The sequence below is a fragment of the Pongo pygmaeus genome, chromosome 1 (genome assembly GCF_028885625.2).
Source record: "Pongo pygmaeus isolate AG05252 chromosome 1, NHGRI_mPonPyg2-v2.0_pri, whole genome shotgun sequence".
Classification (NCBI taxonomy): Eukaryota; Metazoa; Chordata; class Mammalia; order Primates; family Hominidae; genus Pongo; species Pongo pygmaeus.
Genome location: NC_072373.2, coordinates 113,116,842 through 113,142,866, shown reverse-complemented (window position 1 = coordinate 113,142,866; position 26,025 = coordinate 113,116,842). Strand labels below are relative to the sequence as shown.

Sequence of the window (26,025 nt, the reverse complement as noted above, 5' to 3'; positions counted from 1 at the left end):
CAGGCTGAGATGTCAGATCCACATCTCCCTCACTGCCCAGCCTCCCCACATCCATCCAGCCCAAGCTGCAGCAGGCACTCATCACTCTCCCCGCTCTTCATCAGTCTGTATTGAGCTGGCCCTCCCCTCACATCCCTATATCCCAGAACAAATGACTCTATTCCCAGAACCAGCTCCTCACATCAGCCTCCCTGTCTGTCCCCTTTCTTGCAGACAGAAGCACCAGAGTTGCCCCTGTCCAGCTGAGGGAGTTCACAGAACTCTTAGTTATTATGTGAGCAGGAATCCATTTCCACGAACAGGACTCCCTGCTGCCCAAATAACCACCAACACATGGTGCAGGTTGTGAAACTGAGTGGGAATGTGCTTTCTTGCTGCTTCACCTCCATTATCCCCAGGTGGGGACTCAAAGTCACTCAAGACACTTGAACCATATTGCAAAGAGACATGAATTATTTCTTAAGTTAGCCATAAAATCTTAAAAGGTATCTCTATCAGTGAAACTTCTGGGACCAATGCCCTCTACCACAAACCTGCTATCTCGAGATATTCCCTACCATCTGTAGATACTGGGAACACAAGGCAGGGGCAGTGTGTAACATAAAATGTGAGGAAATCAAGTGTTCTCTGCCCTGGGCTGGTAGGAACTCAGGCCAACTTAGAAAGGCAGGATGGGGTTAGACCTTCAGACACTGGGGAGCCACAGAAAGTTTTTGTTTTTGAGCTGGGAAGTGATATGACAGCAAACATCTATTGAGCAGGCCCTGTGTGAAGTGCATTGCTTGGATTAACTTAATCTTACTGCTGCTGTTATTTTTGCAAATGAGGAAACTGACGCCTGGAGAAGGTAAATTACTCAGGGCACACAGTAAAGGGCAGAACTTGGAGTCCAACTGAGGCCATGTCCAATGCCTCTACTCTTATCCCTTCATACAGGAGCAGGACATGATAATGGGACTTTTGGACTGACAGCTATGCAGCCATTTGGACTGCCAGCAAGAGCTGTTAACCCCCTTAAGAGCAGGGCTGAGGAAAGAACAGCCCAGTCACATGGGGCTGGGGAAGCCCCTCACCCCCAGGTCATGGTCTCCAGGTATTGGGTGAGGAATAACTCATTAGGCTTCCTTGGTTGGACTCTCCTTTGACCAAGGAGCAGTGCCTGCTCTTTCATTGAGAGAAATGCTGTCCATCAAGCACTTTTAGAAGCCCTCAAATGCCTGGTTAATTTTATGGATCAAAAGCAGCTCAGGAATGCTGGACCTGCAATGCATTAGGCAGGCAGCCAAAAAGGTTCCCTTTACATACTGAGAACCTGCTATCAAAAGGAGGAGTGGATGTATTTTTCATGCTGTGACTAGTATTGCAAGGTCCAGTTTTATCTTCTTGTCACTGTAGATAATCATGGATGAGAAAGTAAGAAAGGAGGGCTGCCGAAGAGGCCGAGGCTGTTCTTCCTAGCATGCCACTCTCTGGTGTCTTGACTCTCGTTTCTGCCAAACCCTTGGAACTACTCCCACAAAGCTTAGGAATCCCAGAATGTAGTGAGCAAAACACTGCCCCAATCCTGAATAAATGCAAATTGTCATTTTCATTGCATGTCTCATGAGGGAACGTACGTTCACTTCATTTATGTAAATACTGGGTGGATTTGCACAAAGGACATAGAAGGGTAATCTTATTCCATAATACTCTATTTCCCTTTTTAAAACATTCCCTGGCAGAAAAAGAACATTTGAAAAAAATTAGGAAAAATTATACATAAGACTTAACATGGAACCATTATGGGTACCCAAGGGAGAGGCAGTCACATTTTCAACTTCTGGCCAAGCCAGCAGCTGCAAGTTGATAAGGATGCAGCCGATGGTTCCGGGGAGCAGAGGAAAGCACACATGAAAGCTTTTGAAAGTCTTGGACTTAGAAAAAGAAGAAAAAAAAGAAGTGTCTCCCTCTGCTTCTTACTATCTAGTTCCTTTTTGCATATTCTATGAATTTTAAAGAATTATAGATGGGTTCTGACTAATCACATATCACTGCTATGACTTTAATCATTCTAACATTCTTCTCAATTTGCAGATGTAAACCCCTCCCCTCACTTAACTAGAATGCACAGCTCCTGCTCTTGTCACCATTCTGGGAAATCCCCGCTGCATTTCATGGCCAGGGCAGCACTTCATAGTTGGAAAAGGATGGTGTGGGCTTGCTGCAGAGGCCCTACAGAATGCCATCCTGGGTTCCTGCTCTCCTTCTCATCTGGCTTCTACCCCCGCCCCACCCCCCAACAAAAAACGCTACAGGTTATAAGATCTACATTCTGAAACTGCCTTTCAGGGGCTAGGTGTGTTGTGTATGGCACAGCTCTAGGGGTAGCATAGCCTTGATCATCAGTGTGGAGGTGTCTATTTACTATGATATGTTGCAGCAGAAGGCAGTGAAGTGTCTTGAGGAAGAGGTGTTTTTTATCATTTGAAGGTTATGGGGTGTAAGAATAAAGACTGCAATTCACAGACCTTGAGCCTAGCAGGCCAATGCCAAGGGCAGAACTGTAGGCCCCCACAGCACAGTTCCAGAGAGGAAGGGGGCTGGTTAGTAAGGGGAAAGAAGGATAGAAGACTGCAGTAAATGTAAACAGCCGTATTTTCAACATAATTTACTACAGGTCTCTGAAGTGTATATAAAATGTTTTAGTGCAACATCTTACAAATAGTTTTCCTTTAAAAAACAGAAACAAATCAACAGCTCTCTACATCATGCATGGGTAGTTTTCTTACCCCATCTTTTTTTTCTTCAATAATTAACGCAGAGAAACTATTGTTTGAAAAGAATATGAAAACTTGCTACAGAAACACCCGGTGAAAGAGGGTGTGGTCATATTCATGTCCTAGAATGCGCCTAGCACAGTGTAGTTTTTCATAAATGCAACATTGTAGACATAGATGAATCCAGAGTATTCAGCAGTTTTCCTCCGTCTCTGAAGACTAAAGCTCCAGTAGACAATGCGCAATGAGGTCTCTCAGCCACTGGAGGGCACCATTACCATCCATCTGACAGCGCATTTCCATAGAAATGGCCAAAGAAAGAAGGTCCTGGGGTTTTTCATAGAAAGCTCGAAAAGTTCAACCTTTGATGCTATCCCCCCAGCCCAATACAAAATACACAGAAAAAGCAATTATTAAAATACTGGCTTCGGTTTCTTTTTTTCCTTTCAAATTTCCTGCAATTGCTTTACATATTTAATTGCGTGCAGCACCTACTTCTCTATCGCTGTGAACTGAAATCTAAGATTTCAAACTGAAATCTTAGTTACACATCCTAGTCCCAGCCAGCCCTCTGGCACCCTCCCATTTAGACAGAGGAAACTCCAGTCATCTTCCCTCATTGACTCAGCCTATAAAGTAGGAGTCAGCAAATTCCCACTGAAAGCCCACATCCCTGAAATAAAGAAATGGGGCAAAAGACCTTCTTTCTTCATGACTGAGCCGTTCCTGTACCTCTAATGTGTTGATGCAGCATAATAAATGAGAATCAGCATGTCAGGCAACAGCAGGATTAAGGTGGTGGTGCCTGCACACTGTCTCACAGGAGGGTACGGTATATTTGGGGGAGAAAAGGCAGGTCTGTGTGTCTGTCAGAAAATGGCTGAGCAATCGCCACCGTGCTCCCCTCAGCTGGGAATCAGCAAAGTATCTGCCGAGCAGCCCGGGTCACCTGCACACCTGCAGACCCTTGAAGGATCAGCACAGACATTGGCCTGGGGAATCCCACAGCCTCCCCTGCAGTCTGCTCGTTCTCAGAACAGGGCTTCACTGGAATCTCTTACCAGACTTAGTTCCAGAATCCCTGATGACTTTTTCCAAATTGTGACCCCCTCATGGGATTCAGGATGCAAGTTCCCAGAGTAAAGGAGATGGCATGCTTGGCCAGAAAAATATGGGAAAGTAAGGGTATAAGAACATCTTCATAAAGGGAGCAAAAGGAAATATTTGCAACTGATGATGCCCTAAGGGGGACAAGCATCTGGCCCAACAGTGTAAAAGAATAGGGTGACACCAGCCATCATGGGGCTCAAGGGGCGTTAAAATAAAGAGCCACCATAACAATGAACAACCAAACAACCTAGAACCACAAGACAGATCAAGAAAGGAAAAGGAAAAATCCCACAGACAATGCCTTGTGATCACAGTCTGCTGAGACTAGGCAAACAGAAAGGATGACAAAGGGCTGCGTCTGGACTGCCCCCAGGCTGATATTCTTATGGCAGTGAGAGGCAGGGAGAGAAAAATGAATAAGGAAGACATCACTATCATTAAAGAAAATCTAATTCGAAGGAAGAAGAAAAACCTAGTCTTCACACCTCCAGGGAGGTAGATATTTCTCTGCACTCTCCAACACCAGGCCCTGGAAGCCCCCCTCCCACCCCTCACTGTCCCACCAAACTTAGTGTCGGCCAGCCCCGTGCCCTCCGTCAGGTGTCTGCCGTGGCTGCTTCGGCCTTGTGCTCAGCTCAGGGGCCCCCTTCCAAGTTCACTGGACACTTTCCTTTAAGAGTTTGACAAAGCACCTGAAGACAAAGGCCCACCTGCTCACAGTTAATCAGTTAGAGACCATCCTTGCAGCTCAGAGCAAGCCAACAGCCAGCCTTTCTCCCTTCCTTCTCTAGTCACTGGCTTTGACAAATCTGCAGGTCAGCAGCTGCTAAAAGCAGCCCCTGCCCACTTTAATTTGGAAAGTGTGTGCCGTCTGGGGCTTCTGACCCATTCTCCAAGACAGTTTTCTTATTTTTTGGCAAGGATGGGATGAACCTTTTTTGCCTCCCTGACAGATAGGCCGGGCACCATCTCCTCCTAATGGGGTTATGCAGGATTTCTCTTGTACATACACAGTTCTTTGAAGCAAAATTCAGTGCTTTCGTCTTGACTACAAAGTGGTTCCAATAACTCCAGCTGAGGGAAAAGACAACATACAAATTTTGCCCACACTACACACAATTCTTAAGTCTTGTTAAGAAAGTAAAAAATGTTTGGGTATATTTTGATCCATGGGTGGCATTTTCAAATGTGCAAAAACAAAAAGTCTTGGAAGAGATTCCTTGTCACTAGAAAGTTCGTTCTTCCTTTTGCTGTCAGTTGTATGTAAGAGAAATTCGTCCACATTAAGGAATCCAAAAAGGGTAAACTAAAGGGATTTAAAAAGAGTACATTACAAAGAATAAGAAGCCCTGTAACATCTATCTGAGAATACTAGATAAATTCGTGAGTAGATGTGGCACCTGGAGCTACTCACTACATTACTAAAAACAGAAACAAGAAATCTATAACGGCAGGATCACAACATTTGCGCGCAAATAGCTAACCAACCAAGACTGCCACCGAGAGGCAGTCTGTCTCTGTGACTGACTGGGAACTTGGAACACTTTTCAAGTCTGACAACTTTCCACACACGCACCCCAGAGTTTGGGTGCTGTCAACTGTCCAATCACAGAGAAAGGGAGAGCCTCAGCTCCTCCGTGGCCAACATCCGCTGGGGCATCACCCGCTTAGTCTATGGCCCCTGGATGGATACTGAGAACAGGGGGCTCCAGGCAAGTAGGGGAGTAGTTGAGGTGTGGCTCTTTGATCCACAGCAGAGGCACCCCGTTCTTCCCATCGGAGTTCTTGCTGGAGTTCCGGCTCTTGAAACGCACCAGCAGGATGGTGATGATAAGAATGCCAAAGATGGGAAAAGGGTAGAAGAAGACGAAGTAGAAGAGTGCATCGTTGGAGCAGATGATGGACTGGAGGGTGGGACCTGAAAAGGATCATGAGAGAGACAAGACAATGAGGGCTGAGAACCTGGACTGCTCACATTTCCTTTTGAAGACCTCACCTGACCCAGTGGAAGCTCCTCAGTGACACTCCCACACCACCTTGTCTTTCCCCTGCTACGATTAATGGTGGAAGATGACCCTTATATTCTTTTTCTCACAACACCTCTCCTAATTTACAGCTGTATGTTCCAACAAAGCAATGCTTCTGTTTTCCATTGAGAGCCATTATTGCTGCTTGGAAAGCCACATAATGAAACATAATTTATTGATTGTGAATTCAACTGCATCTAGGATGGTGAAGAAGCTGCTCTGGTTCAGTCGGAGCCTTCTGCATGGTTGGATTTTACATGCCCCTTTGCACTTAGTTCTGCTACAGACTTCCTTCTCTGGGATTATGACACAATCCCTTCCTGCCAGCTTCTGAGAGCAGTTTTACCAGAAATGACACTTACCTGATTAATGTTACCAATTAAATGTCATTATGGACCACTTACAAATGTCCACAGTGTGTCCGTGGCCACAAACAACACAGTATTAGTTATAGCTGGATATGGAAGAGAATAAACCAGGCGCCCCGAGACAAGTTGAGGGCTGCTCTATAAGTCATCAGACCTTGGCAGGAGCCTAGCCTCTGGGAGCCCCTGTTTTCTCTGTAAAATAAGGCTGCTGGGTGACCTCTGTGCTCGATGAAGCTTAATAATTAGGGACATCCACAATGGACAGGTAAAATGTTGCCTAGACTGCTTTGTTTTCGCTTTGAGGCAGTGGGTTATTCAGTGGATCACAGGGTGGTCTATGTATGATGCAGCCTGCTTTCCCTTTTACTGAACAGCTGTTGCTCATCAGTATTATTAAGAACATTTAATCTGCCTCTTATTCAATTTCCAAAGTGTATGAAACTGCTGATAGTCCACCATTGTTGACCTGCAAAACTCCAATTTCATATGGTTCTATCTAACACAATGTGAACATGGGGTGATCAAGGCAAAAAAATAGTGGCCCAAACTTTAAAAACTCAAATCAAGATGATGTTGAAAAATGTTTTGACTAAAAAGAAGTTGAAAATTCCAGCAATTTTCTTTTTCTTTCTGCATTCTAGGCTAATTCTACTATAACACCATTTTCAGTCTAATGTAGTCCACATTTTGATGGCAAGCCAACCAACAGGGCATTGTTACAACAAATAATTCAGGCCAGCAATACTTCCCCCAGTCTCTGTTCATAGTGGAAGTCCCTCAGGATCATGGAAACTGCATTCTCGGCAGCTGCCAATCCCCTCTCAGCTCTCCTCTAATATCACAGCCCTTCTAGGCTGGTCCTCCCAACCATACAAGATCCACCTCAACCTCCAAGGCACCCTCCAAAATAACAATGACCCAGAAACTGGACAAAAAGAAATAATGACAGTGAGGTAGTCAGCCTTCATTTTTTTCCCTTTCCCTTGTGAGTCTGAAACACTTGCTAATTCGCTAAAGGCTAGTTCCAATATTCTAAAAAATAACAAAGTAACACCTAACAATATACTAGTATAATGAAATATTACTAAAATTGAATCTGGTAGAACATCGAGTTTATTATAAAGATTATATGGTATGTTATCACTTTAATTTCTATCCCTATTTTTGCATGGGTAATCAAGGGTCCATTATATGAACTAATACATCCAATCCTACCATATCTCAAATCCTACTAATAAATGCCCATGACAGTTAAGAAAACTGTTTATTAACCCATAATCAAGCTCAAATTTATCTTCCAGACACAGTTGGAACCAACAGTGACAACCTCCCTCTGTACTTGGGAAACTCACTTGTATCTAGAACGCGGATGCCGATGGGGGCCGACTCCTCCTCCGTCAGCCGGTACCATTCCTTCTGAGGGCTGGGCAGCCACTCCTCCACACGGCAGGAGTAATTGCCTGTATCTCGGGGGCTTGCCTGCAGCACTGTGAGCCGGTAGAGCACCGGGGAGAGCCTCTGGAAGCGAAGCCTGCCCTCCCAAGGACTGCCCTCTGGGCCAAAGACAGCATCTGGGCCCACACTCAGCAGGGCCATCCGCTCTGTTGGGTCGTCGTCGTCGTCGTCGTCGTCGTCATCCTCCTCCTCCTCCTCCTCCTCCTCCTCCTCCTCCCTTTCCTCTTCCTGTTCTTCCAGGCCAGGGCTGCTCCTTTTCCCCCCAACTTTAGTCCTCAGGGAATACCAGGCCACAGCAAAGCGGGAGTCCTGGCTGGAGCGGGACACGATGCTACAGTCCAGCTGGAAAGCTGCCTTCTCAGAGACCGTGGCATTGGGGACCACTGTGTCCACCTGCAGGGAAGCATCTGGTGAAGGACAAGGGACAAAGAAGAGAGAAGGGGTTGTTTAAATTTATTTGCTCAAAATAAACAAAATGTCCATCATTAAACACATGATAGTAACATCCATACTATAAGATATTATGCACCTATTGAAAAGGCATAGGCAGTGCTGCAGGTGGAAGTTGATCCAAGAAAAATTGTTAAGAGTACAGAACAATGTTACTGTCCATGTCACTGTATGCAGAAAACATGTTTTATTTTGACATACATATCTGTTTATATCTGCATAAAGTATCTGTGGAAGAATTCATAAGAAGCTGGTAATGTGGCTCCTTACGGGAATCCCGGGGGGAAGGGGTGTTTATTTTCACTGTAACCCCTTGTAGTGGCTGAATAGTGTCCCTCAAAAATGCATGTCCACCTGGAACCTCAGAATATGATTATTTGGAAATAGCAACTTTGCAGACGTAATTAGCAAAGAGGAGGTCTTACTGGATTGGGGTGGGCCCTAAATCCAGTGGCTGGTGCTATGAACTGAATTGGTCCCCCTCCAAATTAATATGCTGAATTCGTAACCCACGATGTGACTACATTTGGAGGTAGGACTTTTAGGAGGTAATTAAAGTTAAATGAGGTCATAAGGCTGAGTGAGACCCTAATCCAGTAAGATTAGTGGCTTATAAGAAGAAGAAGAGAGAAGATCTCTCTCCAGGTGCATGCACCGAGGAAAGACTATTCAAGGACACAGCAAGAAGGCGCTGTCTGCGGGCCAGAAGAGCTCTTACCAGAACTTAGCCATACTGGTGCCCTGACCTCAGACTTCCAGCCTCTAGGACTGTAGGAAAATACATTTCTGTTGTTTAAGCCACCCAGTCTATAGTATTTTGTTATGGCAACTGAGCAGACTAAGATAACTAGTGTCCTTATGAGCACAGGAGAGAAGACAGAGAGAAAGTGGCCATATGACGATGGAGGCCCAAACAGGAGTGAAGCAGCCACAACCAGGGAATGCCTGTGGCCACAAGGAACTGGCAAAGGCCAGGAAGCATTCTTCCCTAGAGCCTTCACAGGGAGCATGGCTATGATGACATCCTGATTTTGGACATCTGGCCTGCAGAACTGTAAGAGAATAAATTTCTTTTGTTTTAAACAATCAAGTTTATACTAATTTGTTACGGTAGCCCTGGGAAGTTAAAACACCCATGCAGTAACTTAAATTTAAACTGTGCATGTAGCTTATTGCCTAAAACACAGAGAAACCAAGGAGATCAGTATCTCTCCAAGGATTAAAGCCAGATAACAGACGACAAGGCTGAAAGGGCCCTTCCCTGTGAGCACGGATGTCTCAGGAGGATGCACGCAAAGTGTCCTGCCTGCTTAGGCGGGAGACACAGAGTAACCACAGAGACGGACCCCAAGCAGGTGAGTCACATCTCACAGATGCCAACAGACTTGAATCTGTTTTGCTGTCTTTTTTTTTTTTTTTTTTGGCTCACTGTAATATGTTCTAAACAAATAATTCACTCCCTAACTCCTAAAAGGCCTCCCTTTGGCTCTGCTTATGAAATGTTCATGAAAGGTGCCAATGTAATGTAAACCGAAGTAGAGATACCAAATCAGATCCTACTTGGATGAAGACCAAATAGGAGCACTTTCCAAGTACTGTCCTGGGCTTTCAATGAATTGGCTTAGTGTCACTCACAGGTGAACACAAGGCTAGGCTTCCCATTGCTCTTGTGGGGGCTCTGCCAAGCCCCTCTGCACCCACCTCCTGCATCCATCTGGAATCTCAGTGTGCACTGCTGGCACAGGAGGGCTCACTAACCAGCTACAGGTGGCAGGCCCATCTCTCTCAGGGACAAGAACATGCTTGAGAACAGAAAATGGCCGGGTGGGGACTATTCAATCAGTTCACAGGTAACTCAAACTCACTCAACTCCTCAGTTCTAACTCCAAGGCCATTAGAGAGCCCTACTAGAGACCAAGGGGAGCCCCCCCACCCCAAGCTTTTCTCCTCCAGAGTCTAACATAGTATCCCCACGCTCCTGGTCACTGGCTAAGGTGTCAAGGGAGGTGGCCCTGGGCGATGTGCAATGGAACTTATCATGGCCAGGGGCAAGATGGCCACAGACCATCAGGCATTGAGCTCCTCAGAAGCACCTCCTCCCTCTTCACTCTCCCTTTGCTTTCTTGTCTTCCAACTGCTTAACATTTTTCTTGGCCCCTTCAAATGCCTTGTCTGCATAAATGACTCAATACAAGTTTTTTGAAAGAAATTAATTTCCACCTTCCCACAATCTCTCTCCCCTTAACATGTTTCTCTACCAATTTAGTTCTCTGCATCTGCCCCCTTCTAGAATATGCCAACCCTCTTCCCTGTTTGGACTTAAATACTCTCTTCTTTTCCAAGTATAAGCCATGGAAAGATGCCGACCTCTGCCCCTGCTGTCTGCGTGACGCTAACAGCTCCCCTGGCTCTCACTGTGACCGCCGATTCCTGGCCTGTGTGTGATGATTGTGGTTTTCTCCCTTCCCCAGTTGTGTGAGCCAAACACAACTACTAATCGACTCATCTGCAATCTTAGTGAGGGTGGGAGCCCTTCCATGTATTTCAGATTATAGTGAATGTCAACCCTCAGCAGTGGAAGGTGATTATTTTCCTAACAATACTTTTAGAGCTATATTATTTCAAGTCTTCCATGTGTTTAACGTATCCCTCCGAAAAAAATCTTTGAAGTACATCTGCACAATGAATGTTATGAAACCAGTAAAAATGGTGGCTATGAAATGCTTTCACAGACATGGGAAAATGCTCATAAAGGAAAGTTGAGTGGGAAAAAAGATCACATAAAACAGTAAGATCCTGACTTTGTTTACAGACAGAGGAAATATGAAGACATGAGGCAAAGACCAAAAAATATACACCAAATTATTAATAGTAGATATTTGTAGGCCATGAGATCATGGCTAACCTTTCTTTTCAAAATTATACTTTTCTGTTTTCCAATGTTTTGTAATTAGTACAATCAACTTATGCAATCAGGGACAGATGGACAAATGGACGGGAAGGCAGGCTGATCCAGGCTTGCTCACAGGGTTGAACAGGAGGCAGACACAAGGCTAACGGCTCAGGTCCATGTCGGAAGCACACAGTGTGGCAGGAGGGAAGCCTGGGTGGTCACTCTGCCTGCACCTGCTAGCTGGGTGGTGACTTGCTCCATGCTTTGGTCCCTCATGAGTAAAACCTACCACTCAAGAGTTATTGTGAAGACTGAACATAAGTCTCCTAATTGTGGCTGGGATGTAGCTGTACTCAATAAACATCTGTCTCCTCCCACTCCATCTGGGGGCCTCAGTGTGCTGACCTGCAGAATGGGTGGGAGTTGAGGGAAGGGGGGCACTCAACTGCCATTCTCTACAATTTCACCTTCGGGAAAAGACATGCAGCCATTTCTAGGGAAGGTAAAAAGCAAAAAATATAAATAAGTAAAAGCTCATGGAAAAACAGGAGTTAACTCAAAGTGGAGGCGATTTTCCCTGCAGCTTAGGCAAGACACAGGCGAGTGAGATACTGCCCATTTCCTGTAACCAAGGCTGCAGCGCCTCCCTGAAGCATGTTTCATGACATAAGGGACCTGGCACCACCCTGGAGATGCAACGTTCCACCAACGAAATGAGCTGCTCTACTCAGACATGAAGACGTGGTGAAAACTTCCAGTAGTGCCCAAGGCCACAAATGTGAATGTCAGGATGCTCAGAAAACAAACAAGATACTGATAGGGTCACGAATTCACTTCTCCTCCAGGTCCTTACAGGAACCATCGACTTTTCATTCTAATATGAATGGATGATGCTGTGATGTTGCAAAGGACATGGGAATCCTGCACATCGTAGCTTTGATTATGTGTTTAAATGTGCAACAACAATTATACCTAGTAATTATATGCATTTAGATATTTAGAAACAGCAACAAAGACAAGAAAAACAAAAGACCACACAGAATAGTCATTAGTACTAATAAAATTATTGGGACCAGGCACAGTAGCTCACACCTGTAATCCCACCACTTTGAAAAGCCGAGGCGGTGGTGGGGGTCATGAGGTCAGGAGATCGAGACCAGCTTGGCCAACATGATGAAACTCCGTCTCTACTAAAAATACAAAAATTAGCCGGGTGTGGTGGCATGAGCCTGTAGTCCCAGCTACTTGGGAGACTGAGGCAGGAGAATCGCTTGAATCTGGGAGGTGGAGGTTGCAGTGAGCCGAGATCGCGCCACTGCACTCTGCACTCCAGCCTGGGCGACAGAGTGAGACTCTGTTTCAAAAAAAAAAAAAAGTATTGGGAAGTGACAGAGTGAAGGCTGCACACAATTCATTGTTTTCTATTTAAAGCATGTAAATCGATTACTTTCCACTGAAAATCCACAAGCTGAATTTTCTCAACAACATGCTTATTGTTTCAAGATTTTTGTCATATCTGCCATTTGTTCCAAATCTGGAAAACGGTAATATTCTATGACCTGGAATAATGAATGGCCAGATTTTATTCTATTTAAGAAATCAAATCACCTTAGGCCAAAGCCAGACGTGCAATTTTCCATTCACAAGAAAAAAATTCAGGCAATTTTGAATATAAATGCATATACATGTAGACACTCAAATATTTAACTGCAAATAATTTATTAATAAACGAATTTTATCCAGTGCATAAAATAGTATACTTAAATGGGAAACACCAGAGGGAGTGGAAGCTTGGGGACGTGGACCCTCACCTGGTCGCATGACTGTCAGAGCTGTCTGCCCAGCAGTGTCCTCTGCCCGCTTATACCACATGCCACTGGGGCTAGGCAGCCACTCCTCCACGTGGCAGCTGTAGGTCCCGCTGTCCTGCACAGCCACGTTCTGGATAAAGAGCCGGTACACGCCGGGGGAAGGACTCTCCAAATGCAGCCGCCCCTTCAGATTGTTCTTGGCTGCCTGCTCTCCATAGTGGAAGGTGGCGTCGCGGCTCAAGCGGGCCACAGTCTCCCGCTCAGGGTGGTTGGGCTTCCATACAAACCATTCCACCATGAGCTGGGAGGTTATGCTGGTGCGGTTGAGAACCACACACTCCAGCTGTACCTGCCGGGTCTCCAGAACTGACAGGTTCCCCTGGGCTTGGCTGAGCCTCAGGCGGCTGTCTGGAACAGTAAGGAAGAGACGTCAGCGACAAAAGGACAACAAGCAATTCGTACGCACCCTTTCCCAGGGTAGGTGAATGGATGCCTTCCAAATACAGAAGGATGGCAGCACACACTCCATTAGGAGAAACGTTTCTCAGATGTGGCTCCCTAAACATTCTGAGTTCCTTGATCATGTGTCGGAATGCCTGGGTTTCAAGGAGCTCAATGTTACAATAACAGCTGTCCCAAAGTCGTAGCCCTCATCAGTTCTGATGCTCACAGGAGGACAAGCACAAGCTGTAGAGACTGCACATCCAAATGACTACAGACAACAAAGCATGTGGCTGGCCGAGGCAGGTGGCTGGGAAGGGCCAGGGAAGGGGATGGTGAGAAACCTCTGAAAAGCAAGAGTAAACTTTTAAAACTGATCATATGGTGGCTAGAAAATGCTGGGCCGCCAACTACAAAAGAACTGCAGGGGAAACCCAGTTTAATCTGTTCATGTGTTAGCCCTAAGAATTGTAGTCCAACATCCTTACAAAAACCCACACAGGTTCCTTCTCAGGTTGGGAATGGAACTGATATGACATCAGTAAAGAAAAAACTGCCAGACAAGGTGGCTCACGCCTGTAATCCCAGCACTTTGGGACGCCGAGGTGGGCGGATGACTTGACGCCAGGAGTTTGAGACCAGCCTGGCCAACACGGTGAAACCCCATCTCTACTAAAAATACAAAAATTAGCCGGGTGTGGTGGTGTGCGCCTGTAATCCCAGCTACTCGGGAGGTGAAGGTTGCAGTGAGCTAAGACTGTGCCACTGCACTCCAGCCTGTGCAGCAGAGTGAGACTCTGTCTCAAAAAAAAAAAAAAAAGAAAAGATTGCTACTGATGGAACTGGGTGCTTTGAAAACTCAGCCAAGCAGAGTCTCCTCCAGTAGAAAAATGTCTTTAATGACAGCATGCCCCGATGGCATGCTTGTAATTTCACGAGGGCCCAAATGAGTCTATCAGGACCAGAGGTATCTAGAAGCTGTGACACTATGAATGCACAATAGCACCTCAGGAATGAGACTTCTGAGTGACATCAGAGAAGGGGAGGTTGGGCACTCTCGCTCATTACTTTCTACACACTTCAATACTGCCTGAATGTTTTACAACATTCATGATTACTTTTGTAATTAAAAAGTCAGAAAATAGAAAATAACAAAATATATTTTAAATAACCATTCTCCCTTTCTCCCTCCCCATCCAAAAAATACATATGTAAAAGAAGATATTGACTCTGGTTGTCTCAGGGTTGAAAGGTTATTTTCTTTGTTGAGTTTTGTTTTTTTGGGGTTTTTTTGTTTTTTTTTTTGTATGTATTTTCCAAAAGCTCTGTAAGTGTAGGCTTTCTCAGCAGGGAAAAGAAAAGAACAAGAAGCAGAGAAAAAAGAAGAAAGAAAACGACACAAAGAAAGAAATGGGGAAAGCTGTTTTACTCGGTGTCCTCTGACTTCCACGTTTACAGGGTTAAAGTTCACGGTAACAGAGACTTCACTAAATGTGTTGAGGGGGGTCCTTCTAGCCCTTCTGCACTGTCCCACTTAGCTTGATTGTAGTCTCAGAGAGGGAAATCCCCTCAATAAATTTAGGATCCTCCAAGAATCTCTTGGTTTCAGTACCAATGAGGAAAGGAAAAAATGGTGATGACTAGAGCGGAAATGCAGAGTGGTGGGGGTGATCATGTTCTTTCAGTAGAGAAAATAATCAGAACTGAAAACAGACGAAAAATAGGAACCAAAAGAACACTGGTGGGCCTAATGACAACCTTCAGTTTTCAAAAGCCCCAGGGACTGGCCTGAAGTCAGGACATAGGTCACTGAAAATGCCAACAGGAATCACTTCAGACCAGAGCTTCCTGTTTAATGCACCAACAGAGGAAATGCCACCATGAGGCCATTGAGAATCTCTGGAAATATAATATCCTCAGGCAAAGGAGGGGAACAGACCCACTGCATTCAGCAGGGGACAGGTCACATCTGGAGTTTGGTATCAGGTTCCACTGGCTTACTGAATAGGCCTCCTTAGGAGACAAGCAATAGTGAAGAAAACCAAGTCCCTATGCTTACTCAGGAGGCTTCAATTCTAGTAGAAGAGATAGAAAACAATGTGTATACATATATATATTCTCGTATAAAAATAATAAGACATAGTAACTGATAAGTCAATTATAAGTAAATACTTCATGATTACTTATATATGAATAAGTAAATTAACAGAATGTCAGGTGGTGATATGTGTTGTGAAAGGGCCGGGGAAAGGAAATCTAGAGTGATGAGGGGGCTACATTTAAGTTAAAATGAGCTAGGAATCCCCCTTCATGGAAGAGCAAGACAAATGAGTATCTATGGCCAACATGTTCCAGGCTGACAGAACAATAAGTACAAAGGCCTTAGGGTGTTTAACGAAAGCAACCATTTATTCCTTATTCAACCAATATTTACTAAAAGTACCATGCCAGTGGCTGAAGATATGACACAGCCCTGTCCTCAACATGCTTACAGTGTAGTATAGAAGAAATGCAAACCATTATTAGGCTATGTGTTTTAGAAGGGACCCCCTACTGGTATGGGAGAAATCAGGGTAGGCTTCTTGGAGGTGGTGCTGAATGCAGTCTTAGGGATGGGGTGAAGATAAGGGAGAAGCAGCAGGAAAAACACATGCCAGACAATGAGGGCAGCACAAGCGAAGGCATGGAGATGAGACTCTGGGTGGCAACACAGCACCCCCCATGGCCCATCAAGAAGGACAGGCAGCGACAACAATGAATTGTAGGGATGTGAGAATGAGGGATGGAGAGGCCCTTAAGGCTACACTACGTGAGCAGTTGAAAGAACTGGAAATCTTTAACAGAGAAGGGGCATACATTTCATGTATTTGAAAGGAAGTGACACAGACTTCTCTTTGGTTGTTCCAGGGGCAGATCTAAAAAGGGAAATTACAGGAAAGTGAACTTTTTAACAATCAGAGCTGCCCAAAAGTGGAACTGAGGCTTGTGGATGAGTAGCTCTCCTTCCCTGGAAGCATTCTGGCAGAGGTTGAGTGCCACCTGTGAGGGAGAGGAATAAGGGCTACACCACAGGGTCGAAGAAGGGCCAGAGGAGGAATGATTGAGTCTGGAGATAGAAAAGGCTTGTCTGGGCTGGGCTGGGAGCTAAGGAAGAAGGGGGATGCAGATGCATAAAACCAGAAAATGCCTTCTAGGTAGGAACTCTGGGTGTGGAGCTGGTATCAGCCCAAGATTCAGGGTGCAAACTGCAAACCCAGAAGAAGATTCAGGAGCTGCCATGAACCCTGCCTTGCCAGATTTTGCTAACCACAGCTGCCCTGCTCCTTGGTGAAGATGGCATCCACAGAAGCAGAGTCAAGGATGCTTCCATGAGTCTGCCGTCAGCATCAGGACCCACTGCAGGTAAAATGGATGGGACTGCAGTGTGCTGGGGTGATGGTCTGTGTACCTGCACCCACACTCAGCATGCACCTTGCAGACAGTCTCTCCACACCAGCCCCACAGAGCCCCACCCACCCCCAGGCAGTCTCTGCACTAAACCCACTGGCCCAGGACAGCCGTGCCCTGCGGCCTTACCTGGCTGTTTCACAGTGACTTCTGTGCGCCCAGAAACCTCCTCTGCCAGCTTGTACCAGGCGTAGTTGGGGCTCAGCAGCCACTCCTCCACGTGGCAGTAGTAGCTGCCACTGTCGCTGACCTCGGCTCTCTGGACGGTGAGGCTGAACAGGCCCCCCGACACATGCCTCTCAAACTGGAGCCTGGCTCTCAGGCCCTCTTCCTCGGCGTAAGTACCGTATTCAAAGGCGGAGTTGTGGGTGGTCTTCAGGATAAGCTTGCCGTCGGCATCTGAGGGCTTGTGGACGTACCAGAGCACCGCAAAGTGGGAGTTCTGGCTGGTCTGAGACTTGACTGAGCAGTTCAACTGAATGGGCTTGTTTTCCACCAGGGTGAGGGTCCTCTTCGATTTGCTCACCTGCAGCTTTGTCACTGCAAAGGAAAGGGGAACACAGGAATCACCACAGACTCCCAGAAACGTGGCCCATCCACCTCCAGGCTCTGAGCCAGGTTTCCTCCAGCACAGTTCCTGGGGGATTTAACACCGACTGGCTTCAGTGTGAGGAAGGCAGCACGGAGCCCAGGCCACCGCTAAACATCCTTCCCTGTCTCCTCCTTGCCATGCCCCTGGCTTAGGCCTTCACCATCTCTCCCCTATCCACTGCCTGCACAGCCCACCATCACAGGGCCTCCGAGGGTGATCCTGCTGAAATACAAATCTAGCTATATCAGGTCTCTGCTTGAAAAGTTTAATGGCTCTGAACTACCTACGGGCTAGAGAAAAACAATTCCTTTTCACAGCACAAAGTCCCTTCAGGATCTGGCCTTCACCCAAGTGTCCTGACTCATCTCTCACGACTCACCCTCAGGCACCCTCCACAGGCACACGCCCGTGGTGCAGCTTCCCTGAGCGCAGGCCTTTGCCCTTGCTGTCCTCTCTGCCTGTCTCCTTCCGCCAGCTCCCACCCTGACCCTTCTCTCCACTTATCCCTCATTCCCGCCCCCCTGGGCTCGATACCCTTCCTCAGCACCCTCTATATATCTCTGGGCTGCATGTCCTCACATCTCTCTTCCATATCCTAGATGGTGAGCTCCCCCAGGGCAGGGATCAAGCTCTTTCCACTCAATCAGCCAGTATTTACGGAGTGCCCACTCGGTTTCCCACAGGATGCTAAGTGCTGGGGATGCCCTGAAGAGTAAGCCGGAGTCCCAGCCCTCATGGGGTGGACTGCCTAGCGGACATTCTTATCGCTGCACCCCCAGAGCCCAGCACAGCACCTGGGCCAGGAAAGCATTTGATCAGTGTTTGCTGAAATAGGTGAATGAGTGGGTGAGCGAATGAGAGCACATTGGAGAAACATGGCAACAGGTAATTAGAGGATGCTGGGGGGGTAGGGAGAGGGGGCTTCCTCTGGGGGAGTGAGAGAGAAGGCTGAGAAGACAGTAAACCACGGGACAAGGCAAAGCCAACTGCAATCCTCCCTTCTCCTCACTGTCCTGCTCCAAAAACAGACAAGAGGGCAGCCTGTGGAGAGCCTCCCCAGCAGCTAATTAATGACGATGTTCACCTTGCCAGTGGCAAGAAGCCAAGGTCTAATGAAATCCATCTTAGGAAGGTGATTTGAGATCTCACCCACCCCATCATCATTAACCTCGGCTCTGCGTTCCCCTACCCACACTTCTCCCGCTACTAAAAATGAAAAAAAAAAAAAAAAATTCTAAGTTCCTCTTAGGGAACTAATAGTACAAGCATTGTTCCACCTCCACCACTCTCTTCACACTTAGTTCTTCCGCCACAGGGACCAAACCACTTCCCAGCTGAGAAAGAAAGCAGGGGCAAGGTGCAGATTCCACCCAGGGACAGCAACCTGGGCCTCCTCCAACTGAGCTTGTGCGGAGGGCAGGGGCAGGGCAGGGGCAGGGCAGGGATGCCTGGCCAGGCTCCAGCACTCTGCTGGTCAGACTCTTGTCTCTTTAGTCCAGCTCAACCCCAGGAACTGCATCCAGACCCAGGACCCAGCCCACTGGTCATGACCCGGGCCTGCCAGCTGGCTTAAGCTTGGTTTGGCAGCATCAAGGGTTGATTGAGTCCCATGCATCACAGAACCAAAACTTGTGAAAGCCACAGACTGCCACTTGGTCTCCCTGTAACACACAGACAAATGTTCTGAATGGATGGAAGGATTTAGCAAGCCAAGGTGTGGCAAAGTCCAATTCCCAATGCCATGACTGAGCAACACTGCGGAGCATCTCTCGGTGGTGAATCAGACATTCTCTCCAGGAAGACTTGTTGAATTCACAAACCCACAGACCTTCTCACGCCATCAAGAACACACCAGGCACCATTTAGAGAGACATCCTGTGTGCCACGGCCCCACCCTCCCAGGTTCATCTTTTTTGTTAGCAAGTCCAATCTTCTGCCTTCTCCCTTCTTCAAATGCAGAAAGTTCTCTAGGGCACACTAGGAATCCAGGACAGGGTTTACCATTAAGCTCCCAAGCTCTGGAAACTAGATTTGCATTCGCTTGCCAGTCGACTTTTCAGATTGGATTCCTATAATACTTGAAACAACCGGCTCCCTTTTCATTCCTTTCCAACCCAATTCACCGCATGCAAATGATATCTATATCAGTGCAAATGACACCACCTGAATTATCTGGTTCTTGGCCAAAAAAACTGGGTTGTTCAGCATGGAGTAGAAAGAGCTTTAAAATGTATTATTAATTGGGGCCGGATTATTTTTGCAACTGTTACTAAGGAAACCTCAATTGCTATAGTAACTGCATATGTTAAACTGGAATCCTATGACTAAACTTCTATTCAGTCACATGGTCTGAGAACAGGAATCCAAGGAAGAGAAATGTTTCAAAGCATTTTCATTTTTTTTCCTTCCCATGTCAAAATATTGTGAAGTGTTGAGAAGCTTGAAAGAGAGGCATTTTTTAAATTTGGTGCATGTCTGACAGGTGGGCAAGGGGTCAGCTCCTATTCTATGCTCTGGATTTCCTCCCACATCTCCAGGGCAGGTAGGACCTTTCCTGAGGCACAGGGGAGACTGGAATCTCCACATATAATTAGGGAGCCCTCCCATGTCCTGCCAGAGCCCTGCCCTGGGCGGTGTACAGCTTGTGTGCACCACCTTCCTCCACAGAGCTAGGAGAGCCCTGCCCACTTAGAGACCACAGGTGTTTTCATCTGCAAAATAAGAACAATGTCTCTATCTCCATTAGGAGTTTTGTGCAGACTAAAAGCAATTGTCTATAAAGAGAGTTTAGCACAGAACCTGGTGAATTTTAGCTATTCTCATTCCTTTTTGGTTTCTGTGCCTCGTCCCAAGTTCAAAGTTCAACACTTAGATTGGGAGTTGTCAAGCATAAGTGGCAATCTTCCTGCTCAAAGTGCTGTTCTCGGACCAGCAGCACTGGGAGCTTGTTAGAAATGCAGACTCTCAGGCCCCACCCCAGACCCAGTAAGTCAGAATCTGCACTTTAACAAGATCCCCAGGTGATTCACAAGTAGCTTCAAGCCTGAGAAACCCTGGACTTGGCTGTGTGAGTGAATGGGCTTTGAGAGGCCATAAATGCAGACGTGAAAGAAAAGACTGAGGCTTGGTTAACCCCCAACAGTGAACTGGCAGGAGGAAGAAAGAATCCAGCAAGAGACAGGAAGAGGGTCCGAGAGCTGCTCCAGCTCACGCCAGCAGCCGCCTTCACAGCAGCCCCCAGGGGCCAGGCCCTGCTTGAGGGAATGGCCCTTTCTTTCTGCAACTGGAGAGTTTCCTTCCCAGGCTTGTGATTAAAACTTGGAAGATCTGTGTTTTGTATCGTAGGAGAGGCTGTTGTGTTTGTTACAAGCCAGGATAGGGTGGTTTCAAGGTGAGACATCAGGAAGAGGGAAGAACTCCGCAGCAGAGACCAGCAGCAGCTTTCTCAGCCAGCCTACCCTCCCTTCGGATTCCACTCTGTGCGTGCTCTTCTCACTCAAAACTCATTTATTTCTTCAATAAAGGATTCCCTTATGCTCCACTATAGCTGTGTTACTGCTGCCTTACAACGAAGGTAATTTTTAAAGTCTTCTCTTTCTTACAAAATTCTAAGCATATGCAGGGCAGGGACTCTGACCCAATCATTGTTAAACTAATCAATGAATGGTTGAATAAACGTGGTTACTTTTTAAAAGGAGGGGCAATTCTGACTTCGATAGAAGAGAGAACATTTCAAAAGGTATGTGGCCTCTGAGCTAGGCCCTGAGAAACAAACAGAGGAGAGTGAAAGGGCACGCCAGAGAGAGGGGACGAGTGAAGAAAGATGACAACTACCCTGTGCACTCTATTCAAGGAGGAGGCAAGTGCTCAGGTGTAGTGGATGAGGTTAGAAAGGTAAGCTTCAGCCACACTGCAAGTGGCCTGGAGCTTGTACTTAATCCTGACCACCTGTGGCCCTCAGGGTGCATGCCACGGATCTGCAGATCAGCATCACCTGGGAATTTGCCAGCCCCCTGCTAAGTCAGAAAAACTGCGAGTGAGGTTCAGCAACCTGCAGTCTCATGAGCCCTCCAGTAGATTCTGATGCACATTCAAGTTTAAGAAGCAACAGCTGTGCTGCTGAGGTGGTTGCCGGTAAGTCTGGAGAAAGTGGTTTCTGTGCAGTGGTGTGAGCAGCAGGCAGAGTGGCAGGTGCGAAGAGATGGGCACTGAGGGAGGAAGACACTGCTCTTTATTAAAGACAACAGACAGTAATGCTAGAGATAGAGGCGGCGAGTGGCTGAGGCAGGAGAGATGTTTCAGGTGGAGAGAAGCAAGTCAGATGAGAGACAAGGAGAGAATACAGGGTGAGCTGCATGGGAAGCCAGTGGCACAGGTGCCTACCAGTCAAACTGTTACTACCCCTGAGTCCCTCTGTCCTTAACACCCCTTGGCTCCCTGCTCTCTCCACATGACCATTCTCTATTTGGGCCCCCAGTGATCTCTTTCTCAGGCTCTTATAATTGGCCTGCATATGACACTCCCTCCCTCTCAGCCTAGCCACAGCCAGGGGATTTCCCTAAATGGCAAGTGGGGCATGCTACTGCCCACGGCTGCCCACCCCACAGCCCGTGACAGCAGTTCTCAATAAGGCAGCTAATTGCAAGCAGGTCTCTTGTTGCCACATTGATTTGGGGAGGGGTATATAGTCAATGGAATAAAGCCATTAAAGATGTAAAATCGTATCTGGGACAACTCCATGCAACAAAACTCTGCCTCGTGTCCTGTGTGACTTTTGAATGACATTCATATGGGCAAAAATTATGCCTCTGAGCCTAGAACCTACTTTCATTTTACTATAATCACAAGACTTTTATTTTGCATGGTTTTAATATATGCCAGGTCAGTCAAGAGAGGATTTTCCTTTGTTTTGTTCAGAATTGTAGCAAGAGTTACTCAGGACTTCAGAAACCCTGTCGGGATGGCAGTCCTGCTCATGGTGCCAGGTCTGATATAATGACTGTCAGTGTGCATTTAGAGACAGCGTTGACTGTGACTGTGCCTCCTAGCATAGCTGTCCTGAGTATTTACACATTGAAACACATTATCTTACTATGAACTACTTTTTTAAAAAAAACTTTCTTTATCCCACAACTAGGACAGTACAGCAAATTTTAAAGATATGATTAGGAATGTTATATTGTATATGAATTTTATTTCTGGGTAAAGGGAATATTATAAATTATTACAAAAATGGAGTATATGATCTGGGTATGAGCTAAAGTCCTAATTTCTGAGTTCAGGATATTCTTATTTATTTAGCAAACCTTCATCTGGTCCTATGTGCTCAGCACTATTCTAAGCACTTCACAAATATTAACTATTTGGTCCTCACCAATCCTATGAAATAAATATTATTCCCAATTTTATAAAGACACTTGCCCAAGGTCACACAGCTGGCTTAGTGGTAGAGCTGGAATTCAAACCCAGGCCGTCTGGTCTGTCCTTGCTTTTAGCTATTACATATGCCCACCCTCACCCCATGCTCCCATGTACAAAAGGGACTTCTTGATCCCTGCCAGCTTGCCTGGGGGTGAACCCCTCCCAGACCCCATGCTTTAGTCATCTCAAGATAAGCATGCTGCTCCCACCCTCCATGACTGTCTTTATTCACACTCTTCTCTGAGCCTGAAATGCTCCACTCCTCCTTCCCAACCTCCCACCCTCACCCCTACCCCATTCCCTCCTCACGCCTCCTGCCCCCTGCCCCCTGTCCATGCCCTGTGCTGGCTCTGCCTCCACACCTGTAACACTTTTCTGCTCTCCTCTGTCCCTAGGCCTGCTGCCTCCCACAGAGCCTGCAAGGCAGGAACGTGACACACCCATCTCTGCAGCCTCACCAGCATGGCAACCTGGCACTTAGTAGGTGCTCAATGCATGCAGAGAGACAGGGAGGGAGGGGCAAGGGGAAAGCGGCAAGAGTCTGCAGGTGGAAATAGCTAATGAAGGTAACCCAGATGTGCCCTACCCTGCCTTACCTGTCTGCAGGCAGGGCAGTGACCCTGGCTCGTTGATGCCAATAACAAGTGCCCCGGTGTTACCATGACAACAGGCCTGAGGCATCTGGGAGGGGCTGGGCTCTCCTCTTAGGGCTCTTGCACTCACGCCCATTCTATCTTGGCACAGACAACAGGCAGAAGCCACCTGGGATGGAAGAAGGAGAACCCCAGACTCCCCTGAAAGAAGGCAGAGGCCAGTCCTCTGAGGGATGGGGCAGCCATCCCTCAGAATGTGACAAGGAGAGCCAGTGTTCACAGGCTCTGGACTCACGGAAGTCAAAGAAAAGCCCTCTGCTATCCCAATCTGCCAGGTCAGCAATAAGAAATAGAAGAAAACCAATGTGGCAACATCCAGAGAGTATTAAATATTCATCCTGACTGCCCATCAGTAAAATCCCAGCAGAATACACCCGCTGACAAGTCGGCTTTCCACCACTGGAGGCTGTCCTCCTGGAAGCCTGTTTATGGCTTTGTCAATTTTAATGTACAATATTTAATAGCCAAACCAAGATATTGTCGTAAACATTTGGAAAATGAGTGCTGACATTTCCCTTACTGCTTCTGTATTTAGGGATGTGTAATTGGAGGGTGTTTTGAGCTAAAGAAAATCAGAAGGAAGCAAGGCAATTATGCTTCACAATTAAAAGAGAAAAGAACTGATTAAGAGCTAACAATCAAATATGTGAACTGGCTGAAAGTCTTGCCTAAGCACCCCTTGAGGGGTCACACTATGTGATCAATGGGGATCAGACTAAGCTAGATCAATGGCAACCTGACAGTGATGGCATTCCTTGAAGATTCTGTTGGGGATGTGCATATGCAACAGGAAGCACACACAGGGAATGGTCAAATAACAGATCCACAACAAGTCAACTGTGCCATCCAACCAGAGATTCTGATGAATACTGATATGGGGGCAGGATCAGCAGGTGGCTCCAGCAGGGACGAGTCTGGGGCACAGACCACAAAGAAGCTTGCTGCGATAAATGATATCACAGCAGTGGAAGGCTGATGGTAAATGGACCAGCATGAGTGAGTCAACAGTCCCTGGGTTCCTATTTGATTCTGATGGAATAAGAATATTTAACACAATATTCTTTAAAATGGGGGTAGCAGGGGACATTTCTATGGAAGACACCAGAGCAGGGCTAAGAATCTATGTTTTGAGGGGCAAGGTACGCAGGGAGAGCAAAAGAAGAGAGGACAGCGCTGGTTCTGAGCTCTGGTATCCCCAAGTCTTAGAGCCACCTTGTGGCAGAAGCTGGAAGAATCAGGAGTTAAAAGAGGCACAAGATAAAACTTCTACACCATCAGCAAACTGTGTCTTGAGGAACCTCTACCAGTGTCTTATGACCCCAACTTCCAAAAAACAAATTTAAGGATTTTCTAAAGGGGATTAGGAAATCAGGGGTGGTTAACCAGAGACAGGAAACATTAAATACAAGTATACGGTACCAAAGAGGATTCCTGAGAAGAAAACACTTGTCTAGAACATATAATAATAAAATTAGGAACTTGGACTCTGGAGCCAAACTGCCTGTCTGGACTTGAATCCTGGCTCTGCCACTTACTATGGCACACTGGGCAATTTATGTAACTTCTGTGTCAGTGTCCTCATCTGTGAAGTTGGGTAAAATGGTCCCCCTCACAGCACTGCATGGATTAAGAAATGAGGAACTAAGTTATTATGTGTAAAGCACTCACAGTGGTTTACAAGAAATGCTCAGTGAATATTAGCTGCTACTGTTGTTATTACCAGTAACACTAGTGCCATAACTCCTCCACATCATCAATCTACAAGGAGAAAATTCTTCTGTAAAGGACACCATTAACTGAATGCAGAAAGAATAATCTCTGATTACATAGCCTTTAAAAAGGTCAAAGTCTCCCTACCGCAATTACTTTTTAACAAGGCACACCTGGATTCAAATCCCAACTTCCCCCACTCACTAGGTGTTTAATTTGAGGAAGTGAGAACCTCTCAGAGCCTCTGTTACTTCATTTATAAAATAGGAAAGCAATATGTTCCTCCCAGGGTTGCAGTGAAGATTAAGTGAGATAATACACACCAAGTGTCCAACAGTCTCCAGCACACAGTCAGCTCTCATGTATTTTTCCACTTCTATTTCCCCAAAATGAATGCACCAACACCAAAGTATATAGGAAAGAGTAAAGATTCATGAAGCTCTCTGGAAAATATTAAGTGCTAAATGCATAAATATTTAATAGCGGAGAGACAGTAACACTTAAGGGGATGCACTCTCCTGGTGCCTCAGCCGCCCTCTGGGAGTCCTGTGCAGCCTCAAGCACCCACCTTTGCTCTTCCTAGCCTCCGAAGGGCCATAAAAGTATATTACTGTGCATCTTTAAGTAGAGGCCTCATAACAGCCCAAGTACAGTGATACTCATAAGTCTCCTCTGCCAACCACTGTTCATTCTCACTTTACAGTGAAAACACAACAGAAACCAACTCAAGACACCCAAGACACAAAGACAACCTCAGAGCAGATCTGGGGTCTCCCAACCCTCCAGCTACTTTACCCAGGAGGCACTTATGGTATAAAGGAAAACATTTGCTCTACGGAAGTCAAAGAGACCTGGGCTCCAATCTCAGTTCAAATCTCAGTTTTGCCACTT

General features: G+C 46.4%; 1 protein-coding gene across 4 annotated transcripts in view; it reads right to left on the bottom strand.

The window, feature by feature from the left end:
- Positions 1 to 2,616: 2,616 nt before the first annotated feature.
- IGSF3 (immunoglobulin superfamily member 3) overlaps positions 2,617 to 26,025 on the bottom strand; it is a 92,914-nt gene continuing 69,505 nt past the window's right edge. For all 4 annotated transcript variants that reach the window (XM_054458118.2, XM_063651495.1, XM_054458123.2 and 1 more), the window contains 4 exons: positions 16,888 to 17,298; positions 12,871 to 13,278; positions 7,614 to 8,123; positions 2,617 to 5,784 (listed from right to left, as the gene is read on the bottom strand). In XM_054458118.2, the coding sequence (XP_054314093.1) occupies positions 5,534 to 5,784; positions 7,614 to 8,123; positions 12,871 to 13,278; positions 16,888 to 17,298 (1,580 nt within the window). In that variant the 3' untranslated portion in view covers positions 2,617 to 5,533. The remainder of the gene's footprint in view (positions 5,785 to 7,613; positions 8,124 to 12,870; positions 13,279 to 16,887; positions 17,299 to 26,025) is intronic.